Source organism: Pan troglodytes, chromosome 21 (genome assembly GCF_028858775.2).
Source record: "Pan troglodytes isolate AG18354 chromosome 21, NHGRI_mPanTro3-v2.0_pri, whole genome shotgun sequence".
NCBI lineage: Eukaryota > Metazoa > Chordata > Mammalia > Primates > Hominidae > Pan > Pan troglodytes.
The window spans coordinates 27,699,319-27,713,513 of NC_072419.2; the positions used below are offsets into that span (position 1 = coordinate 27,699,319).

At 41.6% G+C, this 14,195-nt stretch overlaps 2 protein-coding genes across 11 annotated transcripts in view; one reads left to right on the forward strand and one right to left on the reverse strand.

Moving 5' to 3' along the window:
* Positions 1-14,195, forward strand: part of KIZ (kizuna centrosomal protein) — a 120,656-nt gene that overhangs the window by 35,702 nt on the left and 70,759 nt on the right. For 8 of the 10 annotated variants that reach the window (XM_009436807.5, XM_063802411.1, XM_016937121.4 and 5 more), the window contains 2 exon segments: positions 451-1,096; positions 1,441-1,750. In XM_009436807.5, the coding sequence (XP_009435082.3) occupies positions 451-1,096; positions 1,441-1,750 (956 nt within the window). 10 annotated transcript variants of the gene reach the window in all.
* On the reverse strand, positions 4,799-5,255 carry LOC101059647 (small ribosomal subunit protein uS8-like). The gene has a single exon (XM_054674576.2). It carries the CDS (start codon positions 5,204-5,206, stop codon positions 4,814-4,816), a length of 393 nt encoding a protein of 130 aa, XP_054530551.1. The 5' UTR covers positions 5,207-5,255; the 3' UTR covers positions 4,799-4,813.

Consider the following 14,195-nt stretch of genomic DNA (forward strand, 5'->3'; position numbering starts at 1 on the left):
TTCTGCCCGGGTTCAAGTGATTCTCCTGCCTCAGCTTCCTGAATAGCTAGGATCACAGGCACCTGCCACCGTGCCCAGCTAATTTTTGTATTTTTAGCAGAGACGGGGTTTCACCATGTCAGCCAGGCTGGTCTCGAACTCGTGACCTCAGATGATCTGCCCACCTTGGCCTCCCAAAGTGCTGGGATTACAGGCGTGAGCCACCACACTCGGCTTACTTTCTTTACTATATTTGTTTTGTGAACTATCATTGTTATTAAAATTAAATCCTATGGACTTTACTGCTTTTTGCTCATTCATTGTGTAGGAAGCCATGAGTTTAATAATACATGGTAGGTGCTGATTTCAATAATCATGCTTTGTTTGACCTCCTTTCATTTCTGGAAAAAAAAAAGCCACCTAATTGTTTATACACAGTATGTTTAACTCACATCTCTTTTGGTGTTGCAGGTTGCAGTGCAGGAGGGGATTAACTCAGGAACAGCCATGTCAAGAGGATTGTATCAACCAGCAACAATCTTTATGGGCCGCCAAATGTCAGCCGTCTCAAGCATGGGAGATTTCAGTACAGAGCACAAATCTCCCCAGCCCACAAAGAACTTTTCAATTCCTGACCCACATTCACACCGACAGACAGCCCAGAGCAGTAATGTGACAGACAGCTGTGTAGTACAAACTAGTAATGACACACAGTGCTTAAGTAAGTCTGACAACATAGATGGAAAGGCATCTCTTCAGATTGGTGAGAAAACGCCAGTCACAGCCAGTGTATTGTCTGAGGAGGAACAAACTCATTGCTTGGAGATAGGAAGTAACACACGTCATGGCAAGAGTAATTTATCTGAAGGCAAAAAGTCTGCTGAACTCAATTCCCCGTTACGGGAAAGATTAAGTCCAGAGAACAGAACCACTGATTTAAAGTGTGACAGTTCCAGCAGATCAGAGGGATCAGAGGGAGAAATACTGACACGAGAACATATTGAAGTTGAGGAAAAAAGAGCCAGCCCGCCAGTCTCTCCGATATCAGTTTCAGAATACTGTGAATCTGAAAATAAGTGGTCTCAAGAGAAGCATTCTCCTTGGGAAGGTGTTTCAGGTGGGATGAGAGGCTGAGTTTGGTTGCTGATTTTTCTGGGTGGTAGTGATCTTATGTAAGGACAAAATACACTAATTATCTCTCTTTGTCATAAAATAGTATCTTTGCCAACAAATTCCATTCTAATGAACTCTTAAATATGTACATGGGAGTGAATTTGCTGATTTTTAAACCCACTGTGATTTTTTTAAACATTTGAAAACATGTTTAAGCTTTTAAGTTCCGTAATGAATTGTGTGTAGGTTGCTTCTCCATGTTTTTAACTGATGAGTAATTCTGCTGTGTGTTACCTTGCTTCCTCCTGAAGTCAGTGATTGGTAATCAGTTCATGTCGCCACTTGCAGATCATCTTGCTCACGGGGAACCAAAGTCACAAAAGCCCTTCAGAAAAATGCAGGAAGAGGAGGAGGAAAGTTGGAGCACCAGCAGTGACCTTACCATTTCAATAAGTGAAGATGATCTGATTTTAGAGAGCCCAGAACCACAGCCAAATCCAGGTGGCAAGATGGAGGGAGAAGATGGAATAGAGGCCTTAAAATTAATCCATGCTGAGCAAGAAAGAGTTGCCCTATCCACTGAAAAAAATTGTATTTTGCAAACCCTAAGCTCTCCTGATTCAGAAAAGGAATCCTCCACTAACGCACCGACAAGAGAGTAAGCCATTCAATTTTTTTTTTCTACTGTTCTGCTTTTAATTGTAGACATTTCTAGAGACCATTCATTCCACTGGGAATGTATTATCGAGCACTCAGCCTTGAATGTGTAAATTCCTTAAGTCTCATAAGTAATCTTTTAGGCAAGACCTAATTTTCTTTCTGTCCTTTCTTCTTTCTTTCCTTCCTCCCTTCCTTCTTTCTTTAACAAAAAAACTTTAAAAGTTTGAATATCATTGAATCATGGTGATTGCAGCTTATAATTATATACACATAATCCCTGGTTAACTTATAAGTCATTCCCCAAGCCCCTACTCTCCAGCCTTTCAGAAAATAAATCTGTTTTGAAGTTTTGGTACCACAGAAGGTGACAGTTAAACTTACTAGGAATGCAGCATTAGAGTCTGAGAACTTTATGTCTAATTAATTAGCTTAATCCTTATATTCCTTGCCATATTATCATTTTTGTCATCTGATTAAATATGAGTTAATAAGTTCTTTTAATTGTGTATATAAGCCAGATTTCCTTTTTTGAAGCTAAATAGGAAACATTGGAAGTCTCTAATGTTAAGTGGGGACATCAGCATTATACATTTGAGAACTTACATTATCCGACTGATAAAAATTTGTATATGTTTTTGTGCTACTGATTGGAGATGCTAGAAGAAAACTTTTTAGAAAGTTCTTGTGTATCTACTATGTAGAAAACTTGTTAACTGTTGAAAAGTGATTTTTATGCTGAAAAATGGCATTAATAACATCAAATCTCTTTTAGGGGTGGAAGGAACCTAAGTAAACAACCTAAGGTAGATCTCCACCTTTTACAAATGAGGAAACGAAGGCTGGAGCAGAGTGGTGTCACGTAGGTCTACTGGATCTGCTGGGGCAGAACACCCCACAGCCTGTCTGCCTGAATGTCACACCACTGCCCCACCCCCAGAATTTTCTGTTACACTGTAATGCTGGTCACCCTTTCATTTCCACAAAGCTGGCAGCAGTGAAAAGCCAAGTGGGCCTTTTTGTACGGCATATGTTCTCTTTAGAACACCATTGTACCTTTTAATATATTGCCTCTTACCATTCATTGTCTACTTATGGTGAAAAGTTTATGAATAGGCTTTAATTGATAGATTGTATCCAAACTGATGTTCAGGAAATATTTATTAAGAGCATATCCAAGTACAAAGTTCTTGCACTATGAATGGAAGAACCGACATGGTTCCTGTCATTGGGAAATTTGATTTATTGGAGAGGCAAGCCAAATGGATTTTTCTAGTAATAATACTTCTCTCATCAAAGAGGCACAGGTAATACATATTACATGATCAGAAACTTTATTACTGGAGGTAGAATGTTATCTATCTCTAGTTTTGTGTTTATGGGCTTATTTTTATGGCATGATGGACAAGTTAGTACTTTGGTAGGCTAACAAGGGGACTAATACACTTACCCAGGACTCAGTCTTTTTCTGAGGTGAAAAAAATTGAGTATGTGTGTGAATTCCTACTAAACATTTCTCTGAGAGTCAAGAATGTTCATTCTGTCTCCATTCGAATGACTTTTTTTTTTTTTTTTAATGATCTTGGAGGCATAAAGTCAAGCTCCTTGGAGTTTTGGCATATAGTTTTCCAGTATTTATTGGAAAATATGGGCATGTGGGGAATTTTGAGTATTTCTCTTAATAAAATGCCCCCAGAATGAAAATGTCAGTCAGCAGTGGTTGTTTCTGTGTCTGTATTATCAGATTTGAGCCTACTGATTTTCTGGGTAAAAATATTCTCCAGGAATAGGTTGAAGGTGATTTTAAATGATGCTAGTTAACTTGCTGACATCACCACTGCATTTGAGGCCCCACGTTTTCTTAATTTATTGTTTAACTGGAGCTCTTCTCCTTTGCTCTGAGGGTTACTGGTCTGAGACCATAGCATAGCATCATATTTATAGAGCTAGCACTATAACCTAAACAGTTCAATATTTCAGTTGACTTTAGGGTCTGTTGGGGGCCTGGAGAAAAATCACTTGAATGAATTTAATTAGCAAAGATGCATAAATGGGACAAAGGAGGACACATAGGAGCATATGATCCAGAATGTAGAATCTGCGCAACATCCTGAAGTCTGTATAGGCTTTGAAGGAGAAAGAGGAGGGAAAGAGCAAATAGGGTCTGGAGGAAAATGCAAGAAGGAATGCGGAGCAGAGAACACGGAGGACATGGGAGGGGCAGAGCAAAGGACCCCATGGGTGAGGAGGGCCTTTTGGAGTTAAGGTTCAAAATGTCACCTAGGGTGAGGTTGAGAAAGGCCTGGAATATCAGGTTAATGAATTTAGAGTTCACTCTATGGTTTCTAGAGCTGTTGAAGGTTATTTTAGGAGAAGGACAGTGTGATGAGGCTTGATTTAGGAGGATTAACCTGATAGCATTAGTTCATTAGGATTAATCATCCATGTGGTAGGCAGAAGTGTAGATGGCCCTGAGATTCCCGCTCCCAGTTGTCCGTGCCCTGTGTAATCCCCTTGCCTTGAGAGTGGGCAGGACTGGGAGTCTGATGGATTTTACTCATGTGATGAAGCTGTCATGTGACAAAGATGAAGGATTTTGCAGATATAATGAAGGTCCCAAATCAGTTGCCCTTCAGCTAGTCAAATGAAAATTATCCAAGGTGGACCTGACCTAATCAGATGAGACTTTAAAAGAGACTGGCCCTTACTGAAGCCAGTGGCATAACCTCAGCTCGCTGTAACCTTTGCCTCCTGGGTTCAAGCTATTCTGCCTCAGCCTTACAAATAGCTGGGACTACAGGTGCCCGCCATCAGGCCTGGCTAATTTTGTTTTTGTTTTTGTTTTGAGATGGAGTTTTGCTCTTGTTGCCCAGGCTGGAGTGCAACGGCGCAACCTCGGCTCACTGCAACCTCCCCCTCCTGGGTTCAAGCGATTCTCCTGCCTCAGCCTCCTGAGTAGCTGGGATTACAGGCATGTGCCGCCATGCATGGCTAATTTTTGTATTTTGTATTTTTTTTTTTTTGTCCATGAGGCATTTTATTTGTAAATATATATATTACATCCCTAGAAAAAGAATCCCAGGATTTTCCTTCCTGTGTGTTTTTGTCTTGCTTCTTCGTGGTGCATGATGCCAGCTGAGGTTGTCAGTACAATGAAACCAAACTGGCGGGATGGAAGCAGATTATTCTGCCATTTTTCCAGGTCTTTGAGTTGCACGTCAAATCTGGGGCTGATCACTCCACACTTGTTTAGCCTGCCTGTGAGGTTCACAATTTTCCCAGCTCTGCGGTCATCATCAATGATTTCAAATTCGCCAGTGTAACCATGCTTCATCATCACAGTGAGAAACCGGACGATGACTTTGGAGCACAGCCTAATAAGCACCTGGCGTTTGCCTCTCTTTTCGGCATTGTTGATGCTCTTGAGAGCATCTGCCAGGACATTCATGCACACCATTGTGGCGGCGCGGAAAGATGGCGGAAAGAGCTTTTGTATTTTTTTTTTTTTGGAGAGACTTGGTTTCTCCATGTTGGTCAGGCTGGTCTTGTACTCCCTACCTCAGGTGATCTGCCTGCCTCAGCTTCCCAAAGTGTTGGGATTACAAGTGTGAGCCACCGCACCTGGCCAATTTTTGTATTTTTAGTAGAGACCCGGTTTCACTATGTTGGCCAGGCTGGTCTTCAACTGCTGACCTCAAGTGATTTGCCCACCTTGTCCTCCCAAAGTGCTGGGATTAGCGGCGTGAGCCACCACGCCCAGCCTGAAGCCAGAGAGATTTAAAGCAGCTAAGATACTCTCTTGTTTTCCGGAAGAAGCAAACTGTCATCTTGTGGGAAAGACCACATGACAGGAAATGGCATGCAGCCTCTAGGGGCTAAGGGCCTCAGTCCTACAGCCACAAGGAAATTGATTCTGCCAATAACCAGTGAGTGTGGAAGAAGTCCCTGAGCCTTAGATGAGACTGCATCTCCAGCAGACACCTTAATTTCAGCCTGGTGAGACCTTGAGCAGATGACCCCACTAACCCAGATCCAGACTCCTGTCTCATGGGAACTATGAAATCATAAATTTGTGGCAATTTGTGATACAGCAATAAGAAAATTCATGCAACTCAGTTGAAGAATTGGAAGCAAGGATTGCATGGATAGAAGTGTCTACCCATAATGACTGGGAACAGGCTGAATTGGACATGTTCAGGGTTCCTTGTGGGAATACATGGTAACAAAGTAGCTGAGTGAGTGATTCAGCAGCCAAGGTAACCTGTGCTTCCCCTCCCCTTGTACCTTCACCATCTGAGCAAGTGCATTTTCACACTCAGGTAAGCAGTAGTGGAACATTATAGACTGCTAGGAACTCTAAAAGTGGTTGTGGCTATCTGCATTAACCAACAAGCAGTTTCTCATGCTAGTGGGTTTTTTGTTTGTTTCGCTTTTTTTTTTTTTTTGAGATGGAGTTTCACTCTTGTCGCACAGGCTGGAGTACAATGGCACGATCTCGGCTCACTGCAACCTCCACCTCCCAGGTGCAAACTAGTCTCATGCCTCAGTCTCCCAAGTAGCTGGGATTACAGGCGTGTGCCAGCACATCCAACTAATTTTGTATTTTTAATAGAGATGGGGTTTTACCATGTTGGCCAGGCTGTTCTCGAACTCCTAACCTCAGGAGATTTGCCTGCCTTTAAAGTGCTGGGATTACAGACGTGAGCCACTGCGCCTGGTCTGCTTTGTTTTATATATCAATGCATAATGATATGTATCCACCTTTAAAGTACCATTAAAAAATAGTTTCTTTTTTTATTATTATACTTTAAGTTTTAGGGTACATGTGCACAACATGCAGGTTAGTTACATATGTATACATGTGCCATGTTGTTGTGCTTCACCCAGTAACTCGTCATTTAACATTAGGTATATCTCCAAATGCTATCCGTCCCCACTCCCCTATCCCACAACAGGCCCCGGTGTGTGTTGCTCCCCTTCCTGTGTCCATGTGTTCTCATTGTTCAATTCCCACCTATGAGTGAGAACATGCGGTGTTTGGTTTTTTGTCCTTGCGATAATTTGCTGAGAATGATGGTTTGCAGTTTCATCCATGTCCCTACAAAGGACATGAACTCATCATTTTTTATGTCTGCATAGTATTCCATGGTGTATATGTGCCACATTTTCTTAATCCAGTCTATCATTGTTGGACATTTGGGTTGGTTCCAAGTTACATTTGGGTTGGTTCCAACTTACAAGGGATGTGAAGGACCTCTTCAAGGAGAACTACAAACCACTGCTCAGTGAAATAAAAGAGGATACAAACAAATGGAAGAACATTCCATGCTCATGGGTAGGAAGAATCAATATCGTGAAAATGGCCATACTGCCCAAGGTAATTTATAGATTCAATGCCATCCCCATCAAGCTACCAATGACTTTCTTCACAGAATTGGAAAAAACTACTTTAAAGTTCATACGGAACCAAAAAAGAGCCCGCATCGCCAAGTCAATCCTAAGCCAAAAGAACAGTGCTGGAGGCATCACGCTACCTGACTTCAAACTATACTACAAGGCTACAGTAACCAAAACAGCATGGTACTGGTACCAAAACAGAGATATAGACCAATGGAACAGAAAAGAGCCCTCAGAAATAATGCTGCATATCTACAACCATCTGATCTTTGACAAACCTGACAAAAACAAGCAATGGGGAAAGGATCCCCTATTTAATAAATGGTGCTGGGAAAACTGGCTAGCCATATGTAGAAAGCTGAAACTGGATCCCTTCCTTACACCTTATACAAAAATTAATTCAAGATGGATTAAAGACTTAAACGTTAGACCTAAAACCATAAAAACCCTAGAAGAAAACCTAGGCAATACCATTCAGGCCATAGGCATGGGCAAGGACTTCATGTCTAAAACAGCAAAAGCAATGGCAACAAAAGCCAAAATTGACAAATGGGATCTAATTAAAGAGCTTCTGCACAGCAAAAGAAACTACCATCAGAGTGAACAGGCAACCTACAGCATGGGAGAAAATTTTTGCAACCTACTCATCTGACAAAGGGCTAATATCCAGAATCTACAATGAACTCCAACAAATTTACAAGAAAAAAACAAACAACCCCATCAAAAAGTGGGCAAAGGATATGAACAGACACTTCTCAAAAGAAGACATTTATGCAGCCAAAAAACACATGAAAAAATGCTCATCATCACTGGCCATCAGAGAAATGCACATCAAAACCACAATGAGATACCATCTCACACCAGTTAGAATGGCGATCATTAAAAAGTCAGGAAACAACAGATGCTGGAGAGGATGTGGAGAAATAGGAACACTTTTACACTATTGATGGGACTGTAAACTAGTTCAACCATTGTGGAAGTGAGTGTGGTGATTCCTCAGGGATCTAGAACTAGAAATACTATTTGACCCAGCTATCCCATTACTGGGTATATACCCAAAGGATTATAAATCATGCTGCTATAAAGACACATGCACACGTGTGTTTGTTGCGGCACTATTCACAACAGCAAAGACTTGGAACCAACCCAAAGAAATAGTTTCTCTACTTGAAAATGACCTGTGCTCCATCTACTCACCCCTCTTCCTTTAACCCCACCTGAACCCCTTGCAAGTACTGATCTTTTTAGTGTCTTGTCTTTTCCAGAATGTCAAGTAGTGGGAATTATGTAACAAGTAGTATTATCAGGTTGGCTTTTTTCACTTAGTAATGTATATTTAAGGTTATTCCATGTCTTTTTATGGCTTCATAGCTTATTTATTTTTAGCACTGAATAATACTCCATTGTCTGGATGTACCAGAGTTTATCCATTCACCTACTGAAGAACATCTTGGTGGCTTCTGGGTTTTGCCTATTGTGGATAAAGCTGCCATAAATATCTCTGTGCAGGTTTTTGTGTGGACGTAAGTTTTCAACTTATTTGGGTAAATACCAAGGAGTGTCATTGATGGATCATGTGTAAGTCTGTTTTTGGTATGGGGTTATTTCGTTTTTAAATTTTAAATTTTTGTAGGTATATAGTAGGTATATGTATCTATTTATAGGGTACATGAAATATTTTAATACAAGCATGCAATGTATAATAATCACTTCATGGTAAATGGGGTATCCATCTCCTCAAGCATTTATCCTTTGTGTTATAAACAATCCAGTTATACTCTTTTGGTTATTTTTAAATGTACAATTAAATTATTATTTACTGTAGTCATCCTTTTGTGCTATCAAATACCAAATACTAGATCTTTTTTTTTTTTTTTTTTTGAGATGGAGTCTCTCTCTGTCCCCCAGGCTGGAGTGCAGTGGCGCGATCTCGGCTCACTGCAAGCTCCCCCTCCTGGGTTCATGCCATTCTCCTGCCTCAGCCTCCCAAGTAGCTGGGACTACAGGCACTTGCCACCATGCCTGGCTAATTTTTTATATTTTTAGTAGAGATGGGGTTTCACCATGTTAGCCAGGATAATCTCGATCTCCTGACCTCGTGATCTGTCCACCTCAGCCTCCCAAAGTGCTGGGATTACAGGCGTGAGCCACCACGCCCGGCCGTCAAATACTAGATCTTATTCGTTCTTTCTAACTTATCTTTTTGTATCCATTAACCATCCCCACTTCTCTCCGCCCCCGAACTCCACTACACTTCCCGGCCTCTGGTAACTATCTTTCTACTCTCTGTCTCCATGAGTTCAATTGTTTTAATTTTTAGCTCCCCCAAATAAATGAGAACATGCAAAGTTTGTCTTTCTGTGCCTGGCTTATATCACTTAACGTAATGACCTCCAGTTCCATCTATGTTGTTGTAAATGACAGGATCTCATTCTTTTCTATGGCTAAATAGGTAAGTCTATGGTTACCTTTGTAAGAAACTGCTGAACCGTCCTCTGTTCCAAAGTGGCTGTGCCATTTTGCATTATCACTAGCAATGAATGAGAGTTCTTGTTCTACATCTTGTCAGCATTTGGTATTGTCGTTTTAAAATTTTAGCCATTCTAAAAGGTGTTTAGTGGTATGCAATTGTTTTAATTTGCAGTTCTCTAATGACATATGATGTTGAACATCTTTTCATATGCTTATTTGCCACCTGTGTATCTTCTTTGATGAGATGTCTGTTCAGATCTGTCACCCATTTTTATTTTAGTTGTTAGTTTTCTTATTGTTGAGTTTTAATAGCTCTTTCTACGTTTTGGATATCAGTCCTTTATCAGGGGGATAGTGTGTCTTGCAGATATTTTCGCCCAATCTATGGTTTGTCTTTTCCTTTGAACAGTGTCTTTTACAGAGCAGAAGTTTTAAATTTTATTTTTTAAATGTATTTTGTTTGTTTGTTTGTGACAGGGTCACACTCTGTTGCCCAGGCTGGAGTGCAGTGATGTGATCATGGCCCACTGCAGCCTCGACCTCCCCAAGCTCAGGTGATCCTGCCACCTCACCCTCTTGAGTAGCTGGGATTACAGGCGCGTGCCACCACACCCAGCTAATTTTGTATTTTTAGTAGAGGTAGGGTTTCACCATGTTGGCCAGGCCAGTCTCAGAGTCCTGTCCTTAGGTGATCCCCCCACCTTGGCCTCCCAAAGTGCTGGGATTACAGGCATGAGCCACCATGCCCGACCTTTTGCTATGTGACTTTCGAGATTGAGTTATACATAAAAGGCCTTGCAGTGTCTACCCTATTAGCTGGAACTCTCACTATGGGGACCACAAGCCACCATATTGAAAGTCTGATCATTCTAGGCTGCTGTGCTGAAGAAATTATGTGTAGGTGCCCCAGTCCATAGTCCTTGCTGAGCCTTATCCTTCCAGTCGTCCCCACCAAGGTGCTGGACATATAGGTGAAGCCTTCTTGAACTCTCCAGACAAATCCATCCAGAGGCTAAATATCACTAAATGCCCTCTCTTGATAATATGTGAAACAGAAGAATCACCCAGCCACTCCTTGCCTGCTTTCCTAATCCACAAAAGCATGAGATATAATGACTTGGTTGTTGTTTTAAGCTACTAAGTTTTGAGGTAGTTTTTTATTAGTCTATAGATAACGAGAAAAGGGGTACATTCATTTAACATTAAATATGGAACACCTGCTCTGTACCGGGTATTGTTCTTGCTCTTATGGTACTTATGATCATGCATGTGGAGAAGAGGAAGGAAATATAAACCAGTAGACAATCTGTGTGAAAAGTATTATGACAAAGGGCCAGGCACGGTGACTAACGTGTAATCCTAGAACTTTAAGAGGCTGAGGCGAATGGATTGCTTGCGCTTAGGAGTTTGAGACCAGCCTGGGCAACGTGGTGAAACCTCGTTCTACAAAAGATGCAAAAAAATTAGCCAGGTGTGGTGGCGCACGCTTGAGCTATTTGGGGAGGGTGAGGCAGGAGGATCACTTAAACCCGGGAGGTTGGGACTGCAGTGGACTGAGATTGTGCCACTGCACTCCAGCCTGGGTGACAAAGTGAGACCCTGTCTCAAAAAAAAAAAAAAAAAAAAATGTATTATGATGAAGAATAAGCAGGTTAAGTAGATAGAGAAGGCATGGGTGCAGTTTAATACAAGATATAAGATAGTGGGGAAAGGTCTCTATGGTAAGATGGTAGTTGAGTAGGACCTGAAGTGAGAGAGTTGGTAAGCCACATTCAGTTGTGCCCATGCCTTCTCTATCCACTTAACCTCATCTGTTCTTTGTCATCTTTTACACTGGTTTATGTGTTTGTCTCTTAGTTTATACTTCTTCTCTCCTCTGGAAGAGAGATGGGAGAGGGATGGGATATGTCTTGAGAAAGAGCATACTAGGCAAAGGGAACCACAGTACAGAGGCCATGCAGTGGGGGCATACTGAGTGTTTCCTGGAACAGCAAAGTGGCTGGTGCACCTGAATCCGAACAGGTGTTGGGGAGAAGGGAGAAGCTGGAGTGAGAGAGTATCAGTGTGCCACGTTGTGAAGGGTCAGTAAGCTGAAGGAAGGACTTTGGGTTGAACTTCAATTGAAATGAAGAATCACTCTGGCCACTTATGGAAAATAAACTTGGGGAAAGAGTGGGAGCAGGGAGTGCTGTTTGGATAATATTGCAGAGATCCTGCAGAGAGGTGCTGTTGCTTTGGACTGTGGTGGCAGCAGTAGGGTGGTAAGAAGTGGTCAGATTCTGGATATACTTTTATATAAAAGAACCAGCTGGAGGGCTTGGTGTGGTGGCTCATGCCTGTAATCCCAACACTTTGGGAGGCCAAGATGGGCCAATCACTTGAGGTCAGGAGTTCAAGACCAGCCTGGCCAACATGGTGAAACCCCGTCTCTACTAAAAATATAAAAATTAGCTGGGTGTGGTGGCGGGTGCCTGTAATCCCAGCTACTTGGGAGGCTGAGCCAGGAGAATTGCTTGAACCTGGGAAGTGGAGGTTGCAGTGAGCCGAGATTGTGCCACTGGACTCCAGCCTGGGCAACAGAGGGAGATGCCGTCTCAAAAAAAAAAAAGAAAAAGAAAGAAAAACTAGCTGGATTCTTTATGGATTGGGTGTGGGTTATAAGAGAAAGGGAGTAGAAGGATGACTCAAGGGTTTGGGGACAGAGTGAGTTATTTATTGAGATAAGGAACATGTAGGAGGCACAGACTTGAGGGAAAGAAAATCAAGACAGAAGTTTTGGGTATGTTAGATTTGAGATGCCTTTTTGACATTCACAGGGAGATGCTGAGTAGGCAGATGGATTTCATGAACTTGGAATTCAGAGAGAGGTCAGGGCTAGATAAATACATTTGTAAATCATCAGGATATAAATACATTTTAAAGCCATGGGCCTAAGAACACTAGAGAGTGAATGTAAATAGGAAAGTGGCCCAGGGCATGACTCCACATTCAGGGTCGGGAAGATCAGTAGGAACCAGCAAAGGAGTCTCAGAAGACGCTGCAGGGAAGAACGAGGAGAACCAGGAGGGTGTTGTGCTGCAGGTGCCAAGTAGAATGTTTCACATGAGGTTTAGAAAGCTTAAATAACCTGCTCAGGTCACAGAGGTGCAGCTAGGGTCTAAACTAACAGTCTGATGCCAGAATGCATGCTCTTAATTTCTGTTTTCTACCACCCAAATCACAACCAAAATGGTTGTTAGTACTGACTCCGTGCCAGGCACTGTTTTAACACCTTTATTTATAATCATTTAATCCTATTATCATCATCATTTTACAGATGAGAAAACTGAGGCACAGGGAGTTATGTAACATATTGAAAGTCATAAAACAGCTGTGTGTGCTCCAAACTGGCCTTCTGTGACCAGAGTTAACTGGTACCCTATGCTGTCTCCCAGTGAATCTTTACTACCTGGATAGTTGGAGTATCATCAAAGATAATGTTTTATAAGGTTAAATAGGAAGCTCAAAAAGCAAATTAGATTCTTTAATTAGAAAAAGAAAAAAGAAAAGAAAACTAAGCAGTGGCAATTTGACCTCTTGCTCCGTCCATATTGATTTTTGTGCTTTCCAACCTCAAATAGGCCAATGAAGTGCTATGTGCCTTTATTCAGGCTTGAACAAAGTACTTGCAAAGTTGCTTTGTTCTCTCTCCTCCTGGAGTGTGACTGAAAACAGAATGTAATGCTGCCTTTTAAACTAAGTCAAATGAAAGCCTTGGTTTCTCAAGGTCATAAAAATGTGATCACACAGATTGAATCCCATCCAGTGATTTTAATTTAGCTCCTCTTCAAAGTTAAATGTAGGAAAGAAGTTATTGCATCTGAGAAAAATTTGTTGCTGAAAGTCATGTGCCTGGAATAATAGGTTTGAACTATGTTCATTTAGAATTTACCCTGGATTCACTTTATAAGGAGCTGGAAGCATATTTAGAAATTCAGCATTCCTTCAGATGTGATGATGTCTTCAGATGTCTGTTCTCAGCTGTCTGTTTTCATCAGCACAGTTGCCTGTTTCTCTTGAACATGACCTTTGGCACCTCAACACCGGTGGCCTCTGAGCCTTTTCTTGCCACCACACAGATTCTGTCCTTTGTTCCCAAAGTAAGGCTATGCATTATACTTCTGGAAAAATAACCCAGTGGCAGTAGATGTGGCCGTCAGGGTATTCCCTTTGTTTTCTACCTGTCACTTCATTCTTATCTTGCCTTTGCTTTTCCTGTTAGCTCACCTAGTTTCTGAAAAATCTAAGACTTTCATTATCCTTATTTTGGTCTAAATTTGTAAAAATCCAAACCTACTAAGAAGGGAATAGTCCTGAGACCTGATCCTCAGCAAAGTAGGCAATAATCGTAGTCACAGCCATTGTCACTTGGTGTATAGGAGATATTAAAAGAAGTCTCCATTGGCCAACAGGAATGAACCCAGGTCTCCATCCTTTGCCAGCCATCTCACCATATGGGATTCTAGCCTTAGTCAGAAGAACATGAGTGACATGGAGCAAAGGCAGGGGTTAGATAGGAACTGAGAAGCACTTGTGAA

What these genes read in the sequence shown, in the direction of transcription:
- LOC101059647 (XM_054674576.2), bottom strand. Translation starts at nt 5,206, where the DNA reads ATGGTGTGCATGAATGTCCTGGCAGATGCTCTCAAGAGCATCAACAAT.